At 41.9% G+C, this 27,802-nt stretch overlaps 1 protein-coding gene across 2 annotated transcripts in view; it reads right to left on the bottom strand.

The window, feature by feature from the left end:
• Positions 1 to 329: 329 nt before the first annotated feature.
• The window catches only part of MOB3B (MOB kinase activator 3B), a 222,619-nt gene continuing 195,146 nt past the window's right edge, over positions 330 to 27,802 (bottom strand). For both annotated transcript variants that reach the window (XM_055147183.1, XM_055147192.1), the window contains exon 4: positions 330 to 5,774. In XM_055147183.1, coding sequence (XP_055003158.1) covers positions 5,745 to 5,774 — 30 coding nt within the window. In that variant the 3' untranslated portion in view covers positions 330 to 5,744. The remainder of the gene's footprint in view (positions 5,775 to 27,802) is intronic.

Genomic DNA, 27,802 nt, shown 5'->3' with positions numbered 1-27,802 from the left:
TAGGGAACACACCCAGTGTTGCTGGGGAATTGGAGGCCACTTCTGGCAACCCAGTAGTGTGGGCATGAGTGTCTGGTGATGCAGTGCTTTTCCAGAGGGTGGCGCTAGGATGGTTATCAGAGCTACAGTCAATGGCGCTGGGGCATGGATTAATGAGGATCGAGCCTGGGGTCTCAACACATGAGACACTTGAGCCACAGCCCCAGTCACTCAAATAAACTTTAAACTGGTTTTAAGAATTAACAATTTTCTTTTCACCTGTTTCAGGACAACCACAAGGCACAGAATATATTTGTTGAAGAAATAAATCGAGACAAAATAGATGATAGTTACATATCTTTTATTTGTGACATCTGAATTCCTAATCTCACATAGAAATGATTTCATAAATATCCTGTGATATTTTTTATCTTGCTTTTCTCATTAGTTTTATTGAATTATTCTATTCTTATAATTATTCTATTCTTTTAATCACAAATGGAACTAAAATATAGTAACTATTTTTTCTGGTGCATGTATTTAGAAAAGATACTGAAAAATTTAAAATTATGGTAATTAAAGCTATTAAAGCAGTTTAGCAGATTAGAAATGGGCTCTTCACCATAAAAGTTATAAAAACATTATTTATTTGTTGAAAACATCCTACCCAGAATTACTAACTGCCCAGAAGTAATCGGCAAATCATAAAAAGCTTTTTGTTGTTAATTTAATTTTTTAGAAATCTGGAAAATTCCCCACATTATTTTCAAAACACGTTTTAGCTAATTCTAGGAGCAAATTCCATTTCATCCAGGACCAAAATGATCGTAGCACAAATGACAATAGTATTTCCCAAGTGATACATCATTTTTTTTTCTTTTTGGGTCACATCCGCCGATGTACAGGGATTATTCCTGGCTCTGCATTCAGGAATTACCCCTGGCAGTGCTCAGGGGACCATATGGGATGCTGGGAAGTGAACCCGGGTCAGCCGAGTGCAAGGCAAACGCCCTACCTGCTGTGCTATTGCTCCAGCCCAATACATCAATTTTTTTAAGTGATTTTTCCTTTATCCATATTTCTTGACATGGCCATGTATTTTTCTACCCCACTTATTTTTCTTATTGTATGACACCCACAGTGTATGGAAATAATTTAAGACTAGGGAGCATTAGAAATAATGTGTGACCACCAGTGATCAGAATGACCAACTGGCACAAATTACTATGAAAGGATGAAGTAACTCACCTAACGCTTTGCCTATTAGAGGTGATTAAAACAAAAGGAAACTAATTTTATGAGGAATGATAAATGTAGAAAAGAAGGACTTTCAGGAAGATAAACCAAAAGGATCAAGTATAATTTAGAATAAAACCTCGATAAGGCTTTGTAAGTGGGAAACTATCATAAGAAAGAAAATTTATGAATATTAAGAAAAATTTCTGGAGAAAGCATGCATCATTTCTTCTATTGCAAGAGAGAAAGAAAAGAAATTATGCATGCTGGTTATATCCATGATGCACAGCCACAGGGAAAGCTTTGGAAACTATTCATTTCAAGCTCTCAGAAATGTTAGCAATAGGTGGTGCAGACTACCAAGAGAATTCTGTCAGCAAGAGAACTCTAAAGAAGCTGAAGATTAAGGTTATCTTATATGTTATGTTTTAACTTGTCCTGGCTCTCTAGAGTTAAAAAACACACCAGGAAGAGAGAATTCATGTAAGAACCAGAACTGATACTAGATGAGTATTTCTTATTTTTTAGATGAGTATTTCTTGACCAGTTAAAAACATTATCATCTCCCTAAGGAGTCTTTTCAGACATTTTATTCTTAATCATCTCCCTAACACCATGAAATTTTGGTGGCACTCATATACTTCACATTTCTTTATATGGACTGTCACCCTCTGAAGGGATATAGTCACATTATAGTATCTAAGATCCTTGTCACCCAAATAAATTTTGTGTTTGTGGGCATTCTCCTTCAATGAAAATGTATGCTCCCTAAAATAAACCCAGGCTCTAAATCCAAGTTCAATAAGGATGGGAAGAAAAGTTATATGTATTTGAATTGTGGTTACAGGGACCATGCAGATTTTCACTGGGAAGCATAATTGTGCATGCACAGCCCTTTATTGCTTTGCATATCCTCATTCCCCCTTGTCTCTGTTAAATGGGAAATATTAATTCTTTGCCACTGCTATACCAAACTGATAGTTGTAATCTTTTGAAAGTTTTGGATATTTCTGAGGATATCAAGGAAAAAATGTTTATATATGTAGACTCATTCTTTAAAATTCATGTACTTGAAAAATTTCATATCTTTATTATGAATTCTAGGCCTTTATAATAAAGTAATCAGGCTGACAGCACCTGAACTCACCTGGCCAAATTTAATATCCTTAAAAAAAGACAACTATGCATTATATGCTAACATCCCATGTGTAGTGTTCTAACAAAGCTTAACCTGAATATAATGAGGAAACAATCAAAAGAAAAATCCGGGTTGTGGGACATTCTATACACAAACTGCCCTGAACTCTTCTCTCTGTCTTTCTGTCTGTCTGTCTCTCTTTCACTCAACACACACACACACACACACACACAGACTGAGAACTTTAATCTACAAAAAAGACAACTAAATGCCATGTGTAATACTTGATGAGGTCTTGGATGGGGTATATAAAAGAGGCAAGTGACATTTTAGGACTATGATAATAAAGTATCTTAAAGTTTTACAACATCTTCAACCTATTTTGAAATTCTTAAGCAGTAAGAACATATACTTATGTTCTTATGTTGACAGTTCGAAAACATTAACAATTGTGTAGAAGTGAAAGGTTTATTGGTGTTCATTTTATCTTCCAGAAATTTTTACTTTGAAATTTCTCAAAACTAAAAAGAAGGAATAGAAAATGAAGCGAACAATCCTATCTGGTTAGGAGGAAAAAGCAGGGTTTCATTTTTTTAGATCCTAAGAACAATAGATGTCTAAAGAAAGGACTTCAGGATCTGAAAGACCTCATTTGCAAGAGACTTATTTATAATGTAGTCAGGCCCAAGAGATAAAAATGCCTACAATGATTTTGTTTGGAACTTTCCAGAGTTCTGTGCAAATAGGAATATTCTGTAATTAAACAAGAGTGTGTTTTTTTTTTTTTAATTAAGAAGTTATCCAAAGTAAAATGGGCCAGGAGGACTGGTCAATTGTTGGTCAATATTGTGGGGGATGGAGGATAGTTAAGATAGAGGAGGTCTCATTATGACAATACTAGTTGGAAATGATCACTCTGGACAAGAGCCGAGTGTTGAAAGCAGGTAAAGGGATATAGATGATAACCTTTCAACATCTGTAACCCAAATTATAATGTCTAAAATGAGAAAGAGAAAGAGAGAGAGAGAGAGAGAGAGAGAGAGAGAGAGAGAGAGAGAGAGAGAGAGAGAGAGAGAGAGAGAGAGAGAGAAGAGAGGTGCCTGCCATAGAGGCAGACTGGGGTGGGGAGTGGCTTGAAGGAGTGGGAGGGAAACTGGGGACACTGGTGCTGGAAAATTACACTAGTGGAGGAATGGGTGTTAGAACGTTGTATGACTGAAATGCAATCATAACAAATTTGTAATGCTCTATCTCATGGTGAGTCAATAAATTTTAAAAAAAAAAGAAGAGGTTATCCCAAAGAGTGGATTAGTCCAGTCAACAAAATACCAGGAGGAAATTATTTTATGAAGTTTAAAAAATATTTGGATTTTTAGGATTGAGTGGAAGTTCAGATGCATAAATAGGGAATAGAAAATAAGCTCTAAAAGCATTTTAAAATCTGATCAGTATCCTGTTTGACTAGGCATTATTGAAATGTAGGAGCACAGCCAGGTTTTTAATGTGAAATTCTGGTGGTTTCCTATGGGTCAGAGTGCCAGAGTTCTTCCTCGTGCAAGGGCCTCATGTTGTCAACCATGCATGTTCAACACTTCCAAGTGGTGCTTGCTGTATATTGCATATGTCAAGAATAGGGGCATTTATTTCTGAATCTTTAGGACAGTTAATTATTCTTCTAGTCACAAATGATACTGAGAAAAATATTATCCTCTCAAATGAGGATAATGGGGGGGGGGTAAAAATATATATACATGCTGTGGACCGAAGTGCAACAATATGGAAAGAGGTAGCAGCATTTGGGTTCCACAGACAAGGGTCAGTTAGCCTGTTGGGTTAGGTCCATGCAGAGAGTCACCATATTTAGACCATCAGCTTTTTTCCTTAGTTCGCTCAAAGAAAAATTTCATGTTTGCCAGACTGTTGTTACACCCACAATTTAACTAACACATTCCACATAATAAAACAAAATCAGAGTTGCTTAGTTATACTTTAATCAATATCACATTAAAATGCACTAATACATTCTTATCTACTTCCCTCCACCAACTGATATTTTAATCAAGTTCAAATGATCCCTGGGAGTATTATTTCCCTCTCGTCACAGGCTCTTAGGACCACCACAGTTTCGTGAATGAATCAGAGAAGGCAGCATTTCTTCTATTAAAACTCACTTAGGTTTCAAAAGGCAAGACATAGCACAGAATGCGATAGTCTGTCTACTGGAATAGAAAAACTGGGAAGGAAGGAAGGAAGTTAGTTTAAGCGCTACTGTTACCTTGGCAACTGTGGCACAATCATAGGAGCTGATAGTAATTCTGTGCCCAAATATAATATGGCTAAGAGAAAAAAGGGGGGAGAAGAAGAAAGAAAACATTGACTGGATTCAGAAGCTCCGCCAGCTGGGCTGGTTCCAAGTCAATAGGCTCGGCTATTGAGCAGTGTGCACCAAACAACCAATTGTACTGTTGCTTTTTCACTGAAATTTTAGTTTTATGCAGAGACAGCCGTGACTCCCTATCCTTAAACAAAGAACAAACACTGCACTAATTGGGCTCAGGGCTTCTGCTGACCATTCTTGGTCATTTCTCCTCTGAGAAAACAGAAGAATGATCTTGAATGGAAGAGACTGGAATGAGTGTGGTTATATTTTAAACACACACACACACACACAAACACACACACATACACACTGTCACACACACTCTGTTGAGGGTGAACTGGCAACTCAGACTTATGCTGGCAACCAGTATCTGCCCTGGAATTAAGATCAAGTTAGCAATAATTAAAAAAAAAAAAACAATCAAGTTAGCAGACCCTGTTCGGGGTAGCGACAAGTCACCCCATGGTATGGTCCCTGTCCAGAAAGCCTGCTAAGTGGGGTCTTGGGTCTCTCTGGAGCCACAGCCCTGAAGGAAGGAGGTTAGAACACACAGTCGGTGCGGAAGCTTCCAGAGACAGAGAAGACTTGTTATAGGAAAGCTTGCTGCACAACCAGAGCTCCAAAATTCATTCGGCACTTAGAAAAACACATTACAGGAGTCGGCCACCTGACAAGGCAGGTAAGTATTTCAGTCTCAAAACCTGAATTCCAGTAAAGCTTAGGTGGCAGGCAGAAGGGTGCCTGCAGGCTAAGTGCCAAGGCTTCCCTTTGAGCCCACGGCCCGTGTCTCTCTCTCGCTGGGGCCAGTCGGGCCCACAGATCGTGGCTAGCAGCACTCAGAGGGTTAAGAGCACACGAAATGAGTGGGGAATGTCTCTCGGGAGTCACTGCTGGTCTCCACCTGCTCCCAGTAGGAGAAGGGGCACTTCCGCCCGAAGGTCTCCCTCCTGCCCACTTGGGAATCCGGGAGGAAACAGCTCTCCTCTTTCTTCCGAAGCGTGAGATGGGGTATTAGTGACACATCCTGCTGGTCATCTCTTTCTGGAAAGCAAGGAGAGAAAACGACCATAAGCAAAGCAATGGCTTGTTGCAGGTATCTGAAAATAACCCAGCATCCCCCAGAGCTTTTAAACAACAAGTATGGCCCAGGAATAAAGATCAACACGGCTCAGCATGTGGATGGTTTGTTATTGTTGCTTCCTGAAAAGTTGCAAGATCTGGAGCCACTGGGCAGCTGGAGTTGCAAAATGACCAGCCTCTTCAGAGGAAGAATCTGTTCTCCAGTTCCCTGTAGTACTTCCCATGCCCCACTGCCCTGCATCAGGGAACACCTGACAGCACTTACCCACTGATGGGATCATTGGAGTTAGACTGTTTATCTCAGTCAGCAGACTCTCCCCTCTCCCACCTTTTCATTTACTTTAAAATATTTTACTGAAGGGGGCTGGGGCGATAGCACAGCGTGTAGGGCGTTTGCCTTGCATGCGCCGACCCGGGTTCAATTTCCTGCATCCCATATGGTCCCCCGTGCACCGCCAGGAGTAATTCCTGAGTGCATGAGCCAGGATAACCCCTGTGCATCGCCGGGTATGACCCAAAAAGTAAATAAATAAAATAAAATATTTTACTGAAAAGTACTCTCACATACATCAGTAGCATTGATAATGTACAATGAATTGAATCATATTAGAAGTCTTCTGAGTCTTAGAATTTTAATTTCTGTCGAGGTAACATTGCATTATAACATTGTGCAAGTTGAATACTGTCAGCCAACATTTGTAGATACTACATTAAGTCACTCTTAAGTTTCAAACCCAGAGAGAAGAAGTGAAGGAAAGCTTAAGTGAATTGAAGTGAAGATACAGTTTGGAGGACTTTCAAAATTTTGTTGTATCACTTCATGTTTTCTTAACATTATAATTATTATGTGTCTTTTGTTTCAGTGGTGGGCAAACATGCAATGTATGGGAGTGAATCACAGCAGCGCTCCGGGGGGGTCCACACAGAGCAAAGGTTCAAAACTTGCAAAGCATGCACTGCATCCTTTGAGCTGGCTCCCTTGCTCTCTTGCTTATTTAAAGAAAATATGGATCCCATTCTTTGTGGTGATATTAAAATGCAGAGCACACATATTTATGACACTTTAGTAATCCAGTTTTTACTGCACTAGTATCTTCTGGCATCTTTCACAACAACTCAGTTTTATTAAAAGATGTTAAGTGGAAATCTGGCTGTAGAATTCAAATCTACCCCCTTTGGCAGAGACAGATTTAAGACCGGAATGTAGTTCTCCATGACAACCTTATCAGCATTTGTGATCTCCTTATTTTTAGGTACCATGTTCAGGTCAAGTGTTGCAACTAAACTTGTTTCTATTTTGACCTAAGCTTTGGGCTTCAGGCTAAGCAAGGATTTACCCAGGATAACTATTACAATCTCTGCTTATCAAACTGGAGCTGGCATGATATTAAATAAATCTTGCAATAAGTGGCACAGAAATATTGAATAAAATGCTAGCTTTTTTTTTCTCAGTAAGCTTTCAAAAAAAATTTCAAAGATATGAGTTTAAATTGAGAGAAAGACAAGACTTTTTTGGTTTTTGCTTTTGGGCTACACTTGACAGTGCTCAGGGCTTAGTCTTGGCTCTGCTTTCAGTAATCACTAATGGCGAGCATGGGAGACCACGAGGGGTGTCAGGGACTGAAGCCGGTTGGCTGTGTACAATGCAAATATCTTCCCCGCTGTACTATCTCTCTAGTCACAATTAAAATGAAGAATGTGTCTGACCCACCTGGTGTTCCAGGCATCTATCTACCTCATCTGTCTGCTTCTTAGGGGCACTCAGTGACCCCAGACATTCCATCTTTTCTTCTCTCTGCCCTTCTACTTGAGTTTAGACCTGGACTGTGGTCTGTACCTATCACATCTTCCCCTTTGACTTGGCAAAATTATGTTGATTTTCCCAACAGGGACAAGATGATTTTCAGCTGCTTGGGAGACCTTCGAACCCTCTTTCCCCTTATCCTTCCACCTGTGCCCCCCAGATTCTTACAGCGTGGTTTGCACGTGTGTGTGCGTGTGAATGGACTCTGTGGATACATGTGTCAATCCTGGAAAACTGTGAGCTACTAAGTGTCAGAAAAAAATAAATACTCATTGCTTCATTACATGTGCTTTTATCTTGTCTGCATCACTTCTAGCTCCGTGCCTGGCACTGGGCAGCACCTCCTCTTTCATCTCCAAAAACGGCTTAGAGAGAAGGCTGGAATTCGCCCTGAGCTCTGGAGAAAATGGAAGGGCAAGCTGAGTGTCATTTTAATTAGATGAATGAGCTGCTGGCAAGAGGCACCTGCCGCAGCGCTGATTTCAACCTATACAAATATTGACGCTGGCTATCCCGGCTTACCAAAGAGGACAGATCTTAGCTAGGAGGAGCTTGAGAATGGGGAGAGGCTACATGCTCAGAGACTACTAGAAAACTGTATCACAGCTGGCTAAAGACACGGTAGAATCTAGGCACTGTAGCACCACTATAAATAGAGTTAGCACTGTAGCACTGTGGTCCCATTGTTCATTGATTTGCTCGAGCGGGCACCAGTAACGGCTCCATTGTGAGCCTTGTTACTGTTTTTGGCATATCGAATACGCCACAGGTAGCTTGCCAGGCTCTGCTGTGCAGGTGGGATACTCTTGGTAGCTTGCCAGGCTATTCGAGAGGGACTAAGGAATCTAACCCGGATTGGCTGCATGCAAGGCAAATGCCCTACCCCTGTGCTATCGCTCCAGTCCATGAATACAGTTAAAGATACTTATGTTGAAAAATTAAATGACCACTTATAGCCACGTGTCATTTAATGACTTGTATTCACTGGACAGATGTAGCGTTAGGTGATTTGTCATTGGGTGAACTAATTCAGGACACCAGAAATTTCTCCAGATTTGATACAGACTCTTATGGAATTTTGTTAATTTTGTTGCTTTCAATGATGTCAATCCTTTACAGCTTCCATCACTTTGTTATTGTTCTTTAAGATCCTAACAATGCAGATAGAGAGGGGTAATATGTGATTGTGATTGGAGTAAGTAATATGTGATTGGAGATCCTGCGCGGGAAGGGAGATGCATGCTGAATGTAGACTAGAGATTGAACAGGATGACCACTCAATACCCCTATTTGGAACCACAACACCCAAAAGGAAAGAGAGATATCAAATTGGAATGCCCCCCCACAGAGGTGGGGTGGGGTGGGGGGAATGGGACTGGGGGGGTGGGAGGGATACTGGGGTAATTGGTGGCAGAAAATGGACACTGGTGGAGGGATGGGCTCTTAAACATTGCATGAGGGAAAAACATGCACGAAAATGTGTGAATCTGTAACTGTACCCTCACTGTGACTGACTAATTAAAAAATTAATAAAAAATAAAAGATCCTAACTATGGTGTAATGGGACAGGCATGAACTGATTAGAAATAATCATCACTGATTCTCAATGTTTATAATCCTTATCACATTCAATTTCATTACCACATCAATCACTCAACCTGGTCTCTTACTGGCAATGTTAGCATTGGACTTTGTATACTTCTGTGCCATGATGAATTTCTATCATGCACATAAGAGAATGGTGCTCTCAAGAAATGTGATAAAAATATGAGACTGCAGCTGATAAACTTCCCTGAAATTCCAAAGGCTATTACATCATTAGGTGATAAGTTCTGGGAACCACTGTTAGTTTTATAATAGGATGTCATCAATGGAAAGGTGATTATGCAATACATAACTTACATTTATGATTTACAATATGTACCTGGACTGGGGACTGGAGCAATAGCACAGCAAGTAGGGCGTTTGCCTTGCACATGGCCAACCTGGGTTTGATTCTTCCGTCCCTCTTGGAAAGCCTGGCAAGCTACCGAGAGTATCCCGCCCGCACAGCAGAGCCTGGCAAGCTACCCATGGCGTATTCGATATGCCAAAAACAGTAACAAGTCTCACAATGGAGACATTACTGGTGCCTGCTCAAGCAAATCTATGAACAACGGGATGACAGTGCAGTGCTACTATGTACTTGGTACCTGGGAAACAAGATCTCTGTTCACAAGTGGGAACAATCTATCAGGGAGAAGGATTTAGATCACAAATTAAAATACAATGACACAGATGCAAATATTTAGAGATGGGGATTCTGGGAAGTAGGGTAGAATCTAACCACCCAAATTTAGACCGACTTCTGTCCCTCTTACCTGTGTGGCCTCCCTGAGTCTTAACTAAAATGCCCCCTTTTAGGGTCACATTCCCTAATTTCCAATATGGGCTTAACTACCTGTTCTTTTTTCATACCGCATTTCTTCACAATTGGGACAGCCCATTAATTCCTCCTGGAATCACTCCATGTCCTATAAGACACATGAATGAAGAAACTGAGTCTGCTCTTGCCACTGAACAGTGCCTGGCAACTGAAGTTCAATCAATGTGAATCAAGCAACGAATGAGTCCTCAGTCTCGTCATCTGTAAAATGGGACAGCTCTCTATCTGAAAAAGCAACTAGAAAATTTTTAAGTATTAACAAATGCACAGACTTAGTGCACAGTGATTTCCTTCCCTGTTCCCTGCTGACGCCCAAAGTAACATTTTGTGCTGGAGGTTCGTGTCAGGGGAGAGGTTTGAGAGCACTTCTCTGATAATGGACCAGCTGAGACGGACTCCAGAATTCAGAGGAAGATTCTGACAGAGAATCTTTGGGAGAGAGAAGGGAACTGGGGGATAAGGGCTATAGTCAGAAGGGGTGGAACCCACTGGAAGTGTGGTGTTGCTTAAGCTAGAGCAGAGCTGAAGAGCAGGATAGGCTGAATGAAGGTGGAGAGACAGATAAATCCACAACTGTTGATGTAAGGACTCGCATATTTGGTGTGAAGACTGGACATAAAACAATGAGACTCTTAGGAATAAGTTGGAATTCCTTTCCCAAGCTTCCAAAGATTCTTGTGTTTTTTTTTGTGTGTGTGTGTAAAGTTTAATGATAGAAATGGACAAAATAGGGTGGGAACACTAAGTGTGTGTGTGAGTGTGTGTGTGTGTGTGTTTGACAGTATTAAAAGACAAAGAATGAGAATGAGGGAGAGATCATGGGATGAATCCAGTTTTGACTTAATAACCATTCTTTAATCATTTTCAATGTGTCAGTACTTTCAGAAGGAAAGAATCTCACATGTTAAAGAGAACTTTGGGGTGCCAGGTGCTTTGATTATGTCACTGAATCGATAAAACTAAAAACAACAAAAAGAAATTACAAATTGATCTGAAAGAAGAGAGATTTGGACTCACTGATGTGCTCAAGGTGAAGAGTCAAGGTGCAGCACCTAAACAGCACAGTTGCTTCCATTAAATAAATGTCTAATATGGCACTTTTCCATGACATTATAATTACCCTGTGAAGCAACAGTTGCCATGCAACTGACTGAAGAGACATGGAGAGTGACTTGTTGAGGGCACTCAGAAAGGGGCAGGAGTCTATCAACAGTGCAAAAGACCAGCTCTTTCTACCACACCATGCGATTGTGGTCTCAAGACTCGGGAGACATTTTTATGACTCTACACCCCCATGACAGCAGTCATAAATTTTCAAACTGCAAAAAGTATTTCCTCTCTCTCTCTCTCTCTCTCTCTCTCTCTCTCTCTCTCTCTCTCTCTCTCTCTCTCTCTCTCTCTTCTCTTCTCTCTCTCTCTCTCTCTCTCTCTCTCTCTCTCTCTCTCTCTCTCTCTCTCTCTCTCTCTCTCTCTCTCCCTCTCTCTCTCTCTCTCTCTCTTTGCTTTTGGGTCACACCTGGCTATGCACAGGGGCACAGGGGTTACTCCTGGCTCTGCACTCAGGAATTACTCCTGGCGGTGCTCAGGGAACCATACGGGATGCTGGGAATTGTACCCAAGTCGACCGCATGGAAGGCAAACGCCCTACCCACTGTGCTATCGCTCCAGCCCGGGTATTTTTCTCTTTACCCAGAATAATAATGCCAATTTAAACTAAAGATGCAAGTGGGTAAAAATTAGAACAAAGTAAGCTATGAACTCCTGAAATCTAGAAAAGATTTTTTAAAAAAGCAGATGAAGGAACAGTGGGAGAGGATACGGGGCTTGTCAAAAACCACTGAGTTAGTCTGTGAAATACCAGAGTAAAAGACTGTTTATTGTGATGTCTCTTAACATTCCTACAGGGAAAAAAAAATGTGTTGAAATAACCCACCATAAATTCGAGGAAGAACAATTCAATTGGATCCACCCTTCAAATACCTTCAAAACTGTATTATACCACTTTTCCACTAGATGGCACAAAAGAACTGGGTAAGAAACAACTGGTTCTAAATTTAAAAACAACTCTCCCAAAGCCCGAAACCAAAACAGCAAGCAAACAAAACACCCTCACAAAACCCGGACAGTGCTGGTTCCACAGCAGCAGAGCCCTTCTGTAACTCATCCAGCGGTGCCAACACATTCTACTTTCCATACAGTGTCCTGAACTACTATTCAAGTTGCTCTTTAACGACTAACTTGTCAAGTCATTGAATATGCATGAAGGTGGTCACGAAAGAGCTCCAAACTGAGTTTCTGCTGAGGTGATGACAATTTTCTGAGAAACTGTTCATAAAGACCATAGTAGCCTTGTGTATGAAGCATGTTAAACACTTAGATTTAACCAAGCCCATTCTTAAGGATAAACCTGTTTTGCTGTGCTTTCTGCCAATCTTATTAAAGAGTATACGCCTGTAATTGATTTCGGTGAAGACCTTGGTTTCCACTGTCAATAAAACAAATTCCATCTTCTGGAGCCCAACAAGCAAAGTTTTTCAGAACGGACCCACCCCTCTCTACTCACCTCTTCTCGATCCCCACTCACTCAACTCACCTGACAGGAAAACTAGCTTTGTTCCTGGTTTCCAACAGACCATGGTTTATCAAGGTTTCTAATTACCTCTTCCACATCGTTCCACACCGGGAAATACTTTATGATCATTAATGCATGGAAAATTTTTACATTCTTCAAGACTCAATTTTCAGCAACTAAGAAAGGGTTAATTCGCTTTCTCCCTTGGTTCTGCCATCACTTTGCACATAGTTATACACACTAGTTTCTCTCAGCACTGAAAACAAATAATTCCATTTTTGTCTGCATCTAAGAAGGCTTTCAAACTTGGGAGTATGTATATTACTGAATGGTGAGGGGTATTATACTTTAGTCACCTAATATTATGTATGGTTTGATTCAACTATTTTGGAAAAATAAGGATTTAATATAATACATTTATATCTGGGTGAATAAAATTATTTGTTCTCTGATAATTTTGCTCTCCATGTAGATGCTCTGGGTTTTTAGATACTTTTGATACACATGTAATTTTTTCTAAGATAATGAATTTCAGTAATTTAAAAAATATTAAAATGAAAAACAGACTAAATCTCCAAATTAAAATTGTATTTAGCCATAGAAATAAGTGAAAATGACTTTTGCCTAGTTTTTTTTTGGAAGTTGGTGGTGGTGGTGGATAGTCATATCTTTTGCATAAAATACTCAATCTCTTCTTGTCTAAGCACTTCACTGAAAAAGAAATAATTACTAGTTGTCTTAAGTATTTGGGGGAGTGTCGGCCACACCCACTAGTATTCAGGGGACAATGACATGTGCTACTGGGGCCCAAATCAGGGTTACCTCCTGTACTATCTCTCTGACCCACCCCAATTTTTTGGTATACTTAGTACACACTTGCATTAGCTTTTAAGAATAAGATCTTTCTCTTATTTTTCATTTTTAGAACTGGTAGTGGTGCAGACAAGTAAAATGATTTGTTGTAGGTCACACACACATGTTTGACCCAGATAAGAGTACTAAGAAACAATTGACTCTTAGTGTATTATACTATTCTATCACATATTTCAGTATGAGTTTTTCCATATAGAAAAAAAAAGCATCTTTAGGTGTCAGTCATGGTAGCAAAGCAATTTTCATACACTATCTTAGGAGTTATGAAATGAGCTCGAAGGTGGGGACAGAAACTGACATGATCTCAGAACCACAGCCAACTGAAATCAGCAAGGAAACCTGGATGCTATCTAACCCAACACCTTCTCTTCAGAAACGTGACATGCAGGTAACTCTTCCTGAGGTGCCATAACTAATGGCATATCTAGGACTCCTGGCCTGGAGAGAGAGAGAGAGAGAGAGAGAGAGAGAGAGAGAGAGAGAGAGAGAGCAGGATTTCTTATAATTAGCTCATTGTGCTTTAGGTAATATCCTTCTCATATCACTGGCTATCTCTCTGCAGCCTGAATTCCTGTACTCCTGTCTGTCTGTCTGTGTGTCTGTCTGCCGCTCTCTACAAATATATACATACATAGATATAGTATATAGATATAACAGCCATGGTGGGATCAAACCCAGGGCTTCACAGATCCTAGGCAGGCACTCTCCCACTAACTACACCCTATTTCACCCCACAATTTTCAAACTAAGCCTCAACCCTCACATCAGTGTTGAGTGAACTCCCTACCAACAGGCCTTGAGGTAGCACCAACACCCCCAACTTTGCTCTTTTGCTGTTGAACAAACAGTAATTCCCTTCATTTTAAATGCAATATGCCAGAGCTGGGGGCTGGAGCAATAGCACAGCAGGTAAGGCTTTCGCCTTGCATTTGGCCAGCCGGGGTTCGATTCCTCCGTCCCTCTTGGAGAGCCTGGCAAGCTACCTGTGGTGTAATCGATATGACAAAAACAGTAACAACAAGTCTCACAATGGAAGGTTACTGGTGCCTGCTCGAGCAAACTGATGAGCAAATGGGATGACAGTGATACAGTGATACAGTGATGCCAGGGCTGGAGTGATAGCACAGCGGGCAGGGCATTTGCCTTGCACATGGCCAACCTGGGTTCAATTCCCAGCATCCCATATGGTCCCCTGAGCACCTCCAGGAGTAATTCCTGAGTGCAGAGCCAGAAGTAACCCCTGTGCATCACCAGGTATGACCCCCCCCAAAAAAATGAGCCTCATTTACTCCCTTTCCCCCTCAACTCCGACATTCTTTAAAGCAGCGATCAGAGTTGCCTCCTCAGAAGCATCTTCTCCCATCTCCCCATCCTATTTGCAGGATGTCTGGGGTGATTCTTTTGGGTCTTACTCAATACCAGCAGTATTTTCCATGTTTCTCTGTGATCTTTCCTGCTTCCCAGCTCTTGAAGAAATGACCAAACAGTATCCATGGGTGACACAGTCCAAGATCCCAGGTGGATGTCTGGAACTGTTTGATAGTAACACGCCCTACAAATTAATGTTTTTTATATGAATATTTTAGGTGTCATTTAGACAACTGACAAATTAGACACAATAAGAGATTAATAACAATAGACAGAATATAGTGTAGAAAGGAAAATGGGGACTCCACCTGAAAAGGCACTCCATTGCTCTTCTTAGCCACATGGTGAGTGCACCCAGCTCTGTGCTTGGAGATCACACCCTGGCTGTGCTCAGGGGCCCATATCGGGTGCAGGCGATCAAATCCGAGTCAGTTGCGTGGAAGACCAACGCTCTACCAGCTGTCCTATGGCTCCAGCCCCTGTTCTTTCTCTGAAAGATTTCCTGGCTCACCAGCAGCCCCCTGAGCCTGGGGGGGCACATCCCCTGTCCGCTCAGTTCCCAGGTTCCTCTAGGGGATGGATATTGTGGGGGTGGGCTTGAACTGCAGCTTCTAGTCCAGGCCATTACTGCTGGGTAGGGTTGAGGTGGTGGTGTGGGCAATACTAATCCATAAAAACCCTTTAATCAGGACGCCTTTCCTTCCTGATGGCAATGTAACCTTTTAGAGGTCCAAAAGCGGGCTTTAGGGGTGTATTTCAAGACATACTGTATCACTGTACCACTGTTATCCCGTTGTTCATCGATTTACTCGAGCGGGGACCAGTAACGTCTCCATTCATCCCAGACCTCAGATTTTAGCAGCCTCTCCTTACTCGTTTTTCCCAATGATTGGAGGCTCTTTCAGGGTCAGGGGAATGAGACCTGTTACTGTTACTGTATTCGGCATAATGAATACGCCACGGGGAGCTTGCCAGGCTCTTCTGTGCAGGCGGGATACTCTCGCCAAAACATACACATTCTGAATTCCATTTTGTAGAGACTTAGAAATCTCTGAGTTATATCCACATTATTTACTTCTTTCTCTCATTATTGCCCCCCTCCCCTAAATATGTGTGGATTGAAAACATTAACCATCTTAAAACTTACAATTCTTTCATGCCTTCTCTTCCCTCTCTTCCTTCCTCCCCATTACAAAACAGTGGACTGGTAAGATAGATGCTAAGATTTCACTAGAGCCACACCCAACCCAGGCAGGGCCTTTAGTTTGTGGCAATATTTACTTCCCTCAGGCCATGTTTCTACACTGGAAAAGTAGTTAGCTTTCTCTCTTTTTTTTAAAAAAAGTAGTTAGCTTTCTCGCTTAAAAAAATTAATTTTGCATTTAAAAAAATTTAATACCCTAATTTACAATACTATTAGTGGCAGGTTTCATGCACGCATCAAGCTATTTTCGAATCCGTAGATCTAATCCACTGATAGCAAGACCAAGTCTCTTTGGAGTTAAGAATTTTCCTGGAGGAGCAAATATGAGGCAAACCAAAAGGCAAGTGATGGGAGCCAGAGCCATATACAGTGGGGAGGGCGTCTGCCTTGCACACAGCTGACCTGGGTTTCCATCCCCGGCATCCCATATGGTTCCCCCGAGCACCACCAGGAGTAATTTCTGAGTGTAGAGAGTAACACTAGTTAATTTCTGAGTGTAGGAGTAACCCCAGAGCAATGTCCGTGTGTGACCCAAAAAGCCCCTCCCCTCCCCTGCAAAAAAAAAAAAGACAAGCAAGTTGGCACCCAGGTTGAATGCTGAGACAGCTAAACTGTGAGTCCGTTTGAGATGGTTTCTGACAAAGAGTCCATGAAATTTCTTGCAGCATCATTACTGTGGGGAACATGGCCAGCTGATGTCAAAAGAGCTCCAGGAAAAGGCCAGTGTGGCTTTAGGCAGTGTAGGATCAGAAGAGGAAGTGGCATTGTGCTCAGACATGTGATTTTCAGAATAAAAATCAGCTGTTGTCTCCAAATAATCTAGTTTGAAGGACTTGGAATTTCCTGTGGATAACACGTTTCCTTCTAGTTCCAGTGTGGAGCCAAGCTCTAATCTAGGAGCACACACTCGAGCCCTGCTGAAAAGGTGCTCAGGCGCCCAAGAGGCGTCAAAGTTGTTTCCAGTCCTCACCACGTCCCTCCAACAATGTCTCAGGAGCCTGAAGTGGCCACATAAAATTCTGGAGCTATCTCTTTTTTTTTCTTTTTGGGTCACACCCGGCGATGCACAGGGATTACTCCTGGCTCTACACTCAGGAACCACTCCTGGCGGTGCTCATGGGACCATATGGGATAGTGGGATTCGAACCTGGGTCGGCTGCGTGCAAGGCAAATGCCTTACCCACTGTGCTATCTCACTCCAGTCCCTGGAGCTACCTCTGTGCGAGCATCTTGCTTCTGGTGGTGTCTGTATCACTCTGCGCTTATTTCTGTCTATGGTCTCCCTGACCACAACACTTTTGTTCCTCCTTGAAGGCGCTGCCTACCTATCTATGGGCGTTACAAGCACAGCAGCCCAGGAAAGATACATTTGGAGAACAGAAACAGGATCCAGGAGGAGAGGAAAAGAGACTGAGGAGGCCTGCGAGTCCCAGAGCTGTTTGTTACGAATGGCCTGGCAGCTAGCGCCCCTTCAGCCAGGAGGACAGCTCTGCGTCAGGAAGGGGGAAGTGTCTTACTCCAAGAGGCAGCACAAGCAAACAGCAGGCTGCAATCAAATCTCCAGGGCAAGTGAGGAGAGAAGAAAGGAAAAGGGAAAATAAACACATAGATACACTCTCTCCAGCCATCCCCTGGTCTCCTCTGAGGAAGCTGGAACTACTAAAGATGGCAGCCACAGTGGGACGGCTCCTGTCAAGCCTCAGCCTGCATGGTTGTTTCCTGCATGGTTGTTTTCTGGATAAGGCCAGGCCTCCTGTCTGTGTATCCTTACCTGCCCTCCCTCCCTCCCTCCCTCCCTCCCTCCCTCCCTCCCTCCCTCCCTCCCTCCCTCCCTCCCTCCCTCCCTCCCTCCCTCCCTCCCTTCCTTCCTTCTTCTTTTTGGGTCACACCCGGCAATGCACAGGGGTTACTCCTGGCTCATGCACTCAGGAATTACTCCTGGTGGTGCTTGGATGACCATATGGGATGCTGGGAATCGAACCCGGGTTGGCCTCATGCAAGGCAAACGCCCTACCCGCTGTGCTATCTCTCCAGCCTCTTTCTCTTTCTTTTTCTTTCTTTCTTTCTTTCTTTCTTTCTTTCTTTCTTTCTTTCTTTCTTTCTTTCTTTCTTTCTTTCTTTCTTTCTTTCTTTCTTTCTTTCTTTCTTTTTTTTTCTTCCTTCCTTTCTTTTCTTCCTTCCTTTCTTCCTTCCTTCCTTCCTTTCTTTCTTTTCTTTCTTTCTTTCTTTCTTTCTTTCTTTCTTTCTTTCTTTCTTTCTTTCTTTCTTTCTTTCTTTCTTTCTTTCTTTCTTTCTTTCTTTCTTCCTCTCTTCCTTCCTTCCTTTCTTCCTTCCTCTCTTCCTTCCTTTCTTTCTCCCTCTTTTCTTTCTTCTTACCTTTCCTTCTTTGTTTCTTTATTCTTTTTTTTTTCTTTTTTGGATCACACTCAACAGTGCACAGGAGTTACTTCTGGCTCTGCATTCAAGAATTATTCTTGGCTGTGCTCAGGGAACCATATGGGATGCTGGGAATTGAACCCGGGTCAATCATGTGCCAGGCAAATGCCCTACCCACTGTGCTATTGCTCCAGCCCCCTCTTTTTCTTTTTTTGTTTTGTTTTGTTTTGTTTTTGAGCCACACACAGCCATGCTCAGAGAGTATTCCTGCCTCTGGCCTCAGCGATTACTCCTGAATTTGGTCTCAGGACATCATATGGGCTCCTGTGGTCCAAACCAGGGAAAGCTAAGTGCATGGCAAATGCCCTACCTGCTGTACTATCTCTCTGGCCCCTCCATGCCTTCTTTCTATCATCCTATAAACCTGTGAGCTGCTTAATGGATCATCGCAATGGACTTACCAGGGGAAGTGACATTGGCCTTTTTCCAAAGGCTTTGACAATTCCAGGGGAAGGGCCCTCCTGGGAATGTGCCTTTCTAAAGAGCCCTCTACGTGACCACAATGTAGGGCAAACAAGTGAGAATGATTCCTCCTTTAGCAGGGCCAGAGGGTGAGCAGGAAGCCTTAGGATGACTGACTTAGGATGACCCTAAGCTTGTTCCTTTGATGCTGAGGGAGTTGGTGGTACCAGGCCTCCCTCTGGAGCATGTGTCGAGTCTTCCCTTGCACCCAGAGCACTTCACTGGGCCTTCTGGGCTGTTCATTCAAGAGGATGCAGCTCCTTGACTGCCCAAGGAGTAAAGTGCAAGTGCCAGGGGAAAGGATCCAGCCCAGGGAAGCATGATTTTTATTTTATTTTATTTTTTTTTGCTTTTTGGGTCACACCTGGCGATGCACAGAGGTCACTCCTGGCTCATGCACTCAGGAATCACCCCTGACGGTGCTCAGGGGACCATATGGGATGCTGGGATTCGAACCCGGGTTGGCCGCGTGCAAGGCAAACGCCCTACCCGCTGTGCTATCGCTCCAGCCCCGGAAGCATGATTTTTAAAAGCCATATTTCTTAAAATGATTGTATCTGTTTAATAGACACCACAAGAAAGAATTCCAGTGTATTGATACTGGCCACCTTAAACTAATTTGTGAACGAGACTTTATATAAGAAGTCTATGCATGCCTGCATGAATAAATGAATGAACAAATGAAGAATTGTCAGGCCGCAAAAGGAAGAGTAAGACAAGTGGTATAGAACTTACAAGCATATAATTTATTAACATTAATTAATTAATTAAATTAATATCTATATAAATAATTTACAAGTATATAGTGATCCTAATGGAGTAGAATCTATCAACTTCATTTTTTCCTGTGTGCCAGGCACTATGCTTAATGCTTTACATTCATGATTTAATTCAGCCCAGCACAGCAGTCTTATGTGATGACAATGTGTTCATTTCCCAGATGAAGGAACTGAGGTTAAATGCCCTGGTCACAAAGCTAGGAATTAAGGTATCCACAATTGGAACTGAAAATCTAGTCTACAGTATCCATGACATGGTGTCATAAAATTTCAATTCATATCTATACATATTTTCTGCTACTCTCAGAGTTATAACAAGCCAACACTGGCCTTACAAGCTGATGTGGCTGATGGAAATATTAAATGAGGGCTAATATCTGAGCTGCTGTCTTTCTTTGCTGGCCTTCCAAAGTCCGAATTCTTTTGAGGCAGGCAGGATAGGCAAACTACAACATTTAAGAAAAAAAAACAAAAACTCTCCCAACACATAAGTATACATTGGACCAAGTCAGCACACTGGAATTAAAATACTTTTTTTTTTTCTGCTTTCTTTTAGGAATGTGGGCGGCAAAAAAGCCATAAGAAATAAAAATAGAAACATGGAAAGCCAGACCTCCCTAAACAGGAAAGGACAATATTTATTTGATTAATTTTTTTCCTAAACAGCAGCCCACATCACTGACATGTAGGGCGTTTCCCAATATGGTGTGTGTGTGTGTGTGTGTGTGTGTGTGTGTGTGTGCGCGTGCGTGCGCGCGCACTCTTCCAAGCACATGTATACATAAGTATGGATAAACACACGGACCTGCCACCCACCGAGCAAATTTATTCATAATGATAGAAAAATCAAACCATTCTTTTTGGTCAACTCCTGCAAACATTAAAAATAAGACACTTGTATAAACATGGGCAGCCTCTTGAGTTACACTCGTTGTTATAAAGGCAGAGCTGCATATTTCTAAAGTTCACTCATATAACCACAGGAGAGGGGTTATTGGACACCTGGCAGACTGCCACACCATGCATCAGGAGAACAGGATCATGAATCAAAATGTTTCATCACTGTGTTTCTCCAGGTCCATCAGAGTACCGACAGCCCTCCCAATTCTGCTCATAGTCTCCTGACAGGTTGTGCACCTCGGCCTGCCATGGCCCCTGGTTCCATCCATCTTACTGGTACTCTGCTTGCTCCTAATCAATTCATCATTGGATGTCTAAGACCTGGGATTTGCTCCTAGCGATGCTACCTATAACCCTCTCTGACTTCTGTCAGCTCTTCCCCGTTTCCCATCTCTGCCTCCCTCTCCCCTCCACGGCCTGACTTGAGGTCTTCTCTCAGCTCTAAGGGCCGGCTCCCTCTGTCCTACACACACTGCAGCTGTCAACATAGTTCTGGGAGCTGCTCCTTATGTCCCTTGTTCTGGGATGAGCAAACGGTGGACTCGGAATAAGTCCCCTCCTGGAACTGATTGCAATGGGGCCCAGTGCCAAAGTGTTCAGTTGCTCAGTTCTTTGAAGAGGGAATATGGAAGGGCAAAATAAGAAATCTTGTGCCCCCACTCCTTGGATGGAATAAGCACAGCAGGCAGGGTGCTTACCTTGTACTTGGCTGAGCTGTATTCCCTACCCCTGGCACTATATATGGTCCCCCAAGCATTGTCAGGAGTGATCCCTGAATGCAGAACCAGGAGCAAGCCCTGAGCACACCCAGATGTGGCCCATACAAAACTAAACTAAATTCCCACCCCCACACGTACCCCTTTTATTCTGTCACCTGACTTTTTCATGGGATTGGTATTTGGGGCAGAGATGAAGTGCGGAGAGGCAAGTTACATAGTAGATTAGGTGGTAGACACCGAGTTTTACTATTTATTCTGAGAAAGGCTTAATGGGTCCAGTTCTTAATGACATTCCAGAAACCCTGGAGAAATATGATTTGTCATTTAGGGTGTGCCCTGGACTCTCAGGGAATGGGCTCCCTGGAGGAAGAATTTATCTTCCCCAGGGAAAACAAATAATTTCATAGAAGCTATTCAGCTTTGCTGAATTCACGCAGGACAGAGCTTGCCATCACTTAATAAGACCTCTATTGTGTGTCCAATGAAAACATATGAGGAGGGGGGTTTCTTCTCTAGTGAGCCTATAATTTAGGAAGTTTGTCATTTTTTTTTCTTTAAAGAATCTCATTACTTTGGTAGGGACAAAATATGTTGATGGAGTAAACAGCCATGCAACAAGGTAAATTTCCATTAAAAAAACTAAGATCTACTACTAGGCAATAAGTCTATTGGCACTGATGCCTATTATCATCATTGACCTAAGATAGGATCTTAAGCTCCCGTAGCAAAAAATTTTAACCTCATCAGAACTTTAAGGGTTGACCACTGTAAGCCATGTTGTCACAATGGTTTCTATGGGGTCGCCTTTATGCTTAACCTTGAAGAAAAATTAAAATTGGAAAGGTCAGTGACTTGCTCAAGATAACATGGTTAAACCTTGCAGTTGGAGGATTTGAAGCAAGAGCTGTCATATCAGTTTTGTCAATGGGCCCTGGAATTCTGTTGCTTTGCTTTATTTGAGGGGTCACACCCAGCAGTGCTCAGGGCTTACTCCTGGTTCTGTGCTCAGGGATTACTCCTAGCAGGCTCAGGGGACCATATGGGAAGTATGAGATAGAACTTGGGTTGGCAGCATGCAAGGCATGTGCCTAACCCATTATACTCTCTCCAGCCTCTGGAAGTTTATCACAAGACAATTGTTGAAAAATATTCAAATGAATAACATTTTATGACATCAGAATATTATATGAATTTCAAATTTCAGGACCATACACAAAGTTGCACTGGAACAACAAAGGAGAATGTATTTGCTGATGCCTCCATTGGGTTCTCCTGAGAAATCTGCAATTTTGAAAGCAGAGTTGAGTAGTTGCAACAGAGATCACTTAAGGCTAAAAGATTTCATATCTAGACCTTTTCAGATAAAGCTTACTAACCCCACTCCGCACCATACTGATATCACAACCAGTGCGATGCTCTAGCTTTAAAACTCCCATCATTATAAATGGTTCCCAAGCAACTCTTCCAAAATTGACCTGGCCATGAACAGTCTCATACTTCTGTCTTGGGAGGGCAGTGATGCCACAACTGTAGTAAAACACATAAAACAAGAATAAAGTAATGCTGTCTGCACCAGCATCGTTCAGAACTAAATTTCTAGTCACTTAGAGTGTGACAGGAGGCATGTCCCTTTCTTAGTCTCAGATTTCAAGCTAATGAACCATGAAAACAATATGAATTTTACACGGAGAGAATGTGCTTTGTAGGACAAACACAATTTTTACTTGTTAAGCTCCTCTCTTTGTTAAGCTCCTCTTTGCTTGTTAGGCTGTTTTTCTAATGTTTTATTGGGAACCTGGAACTTTGGATCTTTCAGCACAAGAGGTCATTAAGCGCTACTCTTTTCACGCTGCGCCTTGCTCTCAGTAGAAGAGGAAAAGTATTGAATGTATTAAAAGTTGGTAGCAGCACTGCCTCATTTAAAGATAATTAAGCAGGGCTATTTTTTTTTTTTTTTGCTGTACACTGCTGATTCTACTTTCCAGCCTCAAGTGAACATACTAAAGGTGGCTTGTATATGAAAAAAAAAGAAGGAAAAAAGACAACATTTGTATCAAGATAAAGGGTTCTGGAGAGGATGGTACATAATGGTTGCATAACAGTTTGACTTTAGTAATTGCCACTGAATGATATACTTAAATAGTTAATATAACCACTGTATCACTGTCATCCCGTTGTTCATCGATTTACTTGAGCAGGCACCAGAAATGTCTCTATTACACTCAGCCCTGAGATTTTAGCAGCCTCTCCTTACTCATTTTTCCCAACGATTGGAGGCTCTTTCAGGGTCAGGAGAATGAGACCTATCGTTACTGTTTTTGGCATATTGAATACGCCACGGGTAGCTTGCCAGGCTCTTCCATTCAGGTGGGATACTCTTGGTAGCTTGCCCGGCTCTCTGAGAAGTATGTATATATCTTTTACTGTATTTGGGATATGAATATGCCATGGGGAGCTTGCCAGGCTCTCCCATGTGGAGACATTCCGTAGCTTGTCAGATTCTCCAAGAGGGAGAACTAGGCTATTAGATTTTGAACTAGGCTATTTATTAATATAATAAATTTTGTTTAATATATTTTTTACTCTTTTTATTATATTTTGCTATATTTTTGTGCTCTTCAGTTCAATTTAAAACAAAAAGCCCCCACAGGTTTTTTTGACACTAGTATCAAAGTGTCAAAGAAGATTTCTAGTGTCAAAGAAGATTTCTCTATGCAATTCCATTAACAAAATCAACAACGACAACAAAATTCTTCAGAAAAATGGTTTTGATGGATTTGAAGTGTTACCAGGGTGAGAAAGGTTGTAGTAATATGTGTAGGCCTGGTCATGTTTTCAAGAACATAATCTACATCGTTCAATTCCCACTGTTATTTCTGTCAATATTGGAAACAAAAATGTTTGCCTGAATTCTACGTAAGATAATTTCTCTCTATTAATACAAATGTCAAGCATCCATCAACACCAGTGGAAAGTAAAATATAGAGTAACTATATCTGAGAATCTCTTATGACTCCAACATCTTACACCAAAGACACATCTTACACACCAAAGGAAAAAACACCACTTGATGAACACCAATAGTCTTCTGTTAGTGCACATACAAAGGCTGTTGTTATCACTTGGGAAAGGGTAAGTTCCAAAAAAGGAAACCACAAGAGAGACCATCTATTAAAAATAAAATTTAGATAAAGTTAGGAGTGCCCACCTTAATGAAACGTCTTCCTCTTCAATCATTAAGCTGTAAAAATATACCCGACACGTGTTGAATATCACCAAACATCTTACTTGACTCTTGTCCACTTGCCAATGTTTTTAAAAGGCTAATAAGATCAAACCCACTGAGTGTGTGCTGGGAGCACTCTGATACTTTCTCCCAGTTCCCCAGAGAAGAGGTGATGTAGGGTGGATTTCTGAAGGCTCTCTGTTTGGAGTAAGCTATAAGGTAACAACGGCTGCTAACAACTCAGGCCTGGCAGTGATGGGGTCAATGATCTAAATGCCCACTGGCGATGACACTGGTCAGTGTCAAGTGAAGTCAATGACAAAGGAACAGATGTGCTCTGTGTCCCTTGGTGCCTGCAGCAAGACAGTTCTTGTAGACAGCCAGAGTAAAGAAACACAGAGCAGCATGGTGTGAAGTTGACAATTGACTTAATCAAATAACCATTGTCAGGTCTAATCTAAACCCTATACAGCCAACACACACACACACACACACACACACACACACACACACACACATAATTTATTTCCTATGCTTCAAAGTCCTGGGCTCTCACGATAAGGTAAAATTCAAAAGTAATCGTAAGTTGAGGCTGTGAGGATATGTTACTGGATTGTAATAGGACAGCCCATTGCAATCTCTTGCCCACCACATATGGCAAGAATACAAAATGATGGCCACTGTACAAATGGATTTCTAGGCAGATTTTCATTGATTTTATCTAACTTGTCCTTAGGAAAAGTCTATGGATTTTATTTATTGACAGTGGGGGTGGGGGGAAAGGTTGGGGCTACCCCTGGCAGTGCTCAGGGATTACTTCTGGTTCTATGGGCAGCTATTATCTTTGCCGATGCTTAGGAGACCATATGTTCAAACTGAAGTTGGCCATGTACAAGGCAAATGCCTTTATCTTCTGTACTATCTCTCTGGCCCAAGTCTATGAATTTTAAAATAAAATAAAAATGCAAAAACTGCTCTGGTCAGTTGCCATCACCTGCATAGTTCACCATAAATGTTGGCGCTCTTGATTTGGAAACCGTGGGTCTCATCACACCCACCCTCCCCCACAGTAAACCATTAGCTAAAGAGACACAGTATCTGCTCCCAACCACTTCCTAGTTCTCCGTCCCTGCTTGACAACATTTCTTTACCACCTTCCTAGCCTATGAAGTCTTTGGATTTGGGTCTTCTGATCCATAAATACTAATGTTCTTGAGGCAGGGGTGGGGGGGCTGTCTTCTGTCTTTTCAGTTGCTTTAACATTTAGCATCAATCCTTTACACACTGTAAAAAGAGCAACGTTCTTCCCATGGGCTCAAATGGCTGGCATGACTTGACCATGGTTTCACAGCCGGAAACTGCCGAGGAAGACCAAAGCTTTCGGAATAAGCCAACAGTTCATCAGAACCCACCTGAATGAGTCTGTCCCTCAACAAAAAGTGCCACCTCAAATGAATTTCTTTTTTCTTTTTTTTTTTCTTTTTGGGTTACACCCAGCAATGCTAGGGGTTACTCTTGGCTCATGCCTTCAGGAATTATTCCTGGTGGTGCTAGGGGGACCATATGGGATGCCGGGGATTGAACCCGGGTCAGCCACGTGCAAGGCAAATGTCCTTTGCACTGTACTATCATTCAGGCCGTCGAATTAATTTCTTAGGCAGAGACTATGTGTGGGTTATGGAGTCAGACTCTGTGTGTACAATTTCCGGCTCCCCAGAGCTCAGTGTCATTGGACACGCTACTTTACTTCCTGCTCTAATTTTTCCCCCTCAGTCTGAAAGAGCAAATGAAAACAGTATTTATCTCATTGAACTGTACACAGATTAAATGATGTAATGCATAAACACATTTCCTACAGCACCTGGCCAATAGCTTTACTCAAAAATTTCCCCTGTTATTATATTCTTAAAAGCTGAACATAACACTTTTAAAAAGTAGATCATTATTACAGGCTTTTTAAAGGTCTCTGCTGAAATGCTTTAATAAGTTATGGACATAAATCTTCATCATAAATCTCAGTTTTAAAGTGATTAAGCTACTAGTGATAAATGATATAAAAGGAAAGACAGTGACAATCTCTGTCATTCTCCACAATGCATCCGAGTTGAAGGGAAACCTAAGCCTTTCCTAATCCGGCGGATTCACAACTTATTTTAAAAGCAAAGAGACGGTTCCTTCTCATGTAATCTTAAAGCAGAAACTGTTAATGAGATAAATTTGGCAGCTGCAGTGGAAGAAAGGGAACTCCCAGTACTGGGCTTGGTCTTCACCCTGCATGATCAGAAACCCATTGCTAAGGACCCCTAACTTTGGTTATGCCACCTCATTTTATCATTGGAAAAACAAAGTTCATTCACGTGTCTCTCTGCACAGGTCAAGGATCAAAATTGGTCCATTTTTATCTCTAACTCCAAGCCATGAGCCTGGAGCACAAAAGGAAGTCCTGAGGCTGAAGGTTTAAGGGCTACTCAGTAAGTTGATCATTGTTTCCAGCAGGGGGTGACAAAACATTAACAGCTTTTGAAGGGGTATTGGGTGTAGGTTTTATTGCTAGGGGGAAGTGGTGGTTGTGGGGAGAAGTCTTGATTTAAGAAAACAAAGTGGTTCAGCTGCTAGATGCCATTGAAAAATGTCACAATGAAGGGCTCTTGTTGGACCAAGTTCAACCAAGACATTAAGTTCAGTCAAAAAATTAGTTCTGCCAAGACATTTGGGAACCGGAAGTATTTGTTTCAAAGTATGATGACTGGACCACCTGCTACAGAGTTACCTGGGAGTTTAATAAATATGCAGATGCATGGGCCCCATCTCAAACCTATTGAACTGGAATTTCCAGTAGTACAACCCATGAATTTACATCCTTCACAAGCTCCCCAGATGTTCTTGTGTAAGAAATAAGTCTGAAAAATATCATACTAAATCTCACTGAAATCACCTACATTTTCACAGGAGTGCTGGCTGGAAATCTTTGTTGTGTTCCAAACTCTCCACCCTCAGAGATGCTGTCTGAATAGGACGGGCTGGGGCCTGAGGAGTGAGTTGCTTTCTCAAGTTTCCCCAGGTGATACACAGCTGACCCGTGTACCATGCATGATAGATTTGCCAGAGGGAAGGACACCAGGACCAGAGTTACTCTTGTTAATTATGATCAGTTGAAAATGCAGATATCTTCATTGGCAACTTGGTTCAACAAGATACCTTAGAGATAAATTACTTTTTCC

This window comes from Sorex araneus, chromosome 1 (assembly GCF_027595985.1).
Source record: "Sorex araneus isolate mSorAra2 chromosome 1, mSorAra2.pri, whole genome shotgun sequence".
In the NCBI taxonomy this organism is placed as follows: Eukaryota; Metazoa; Chordata; class Mammalia; order Eulipotyphla; family Soricidae; genus Sorex; species Sorex araneus.
Note: the sequence above shows the minus strand (reverse complement) of the source record. Positions and strands in the feature narration are given on the sequence as shown.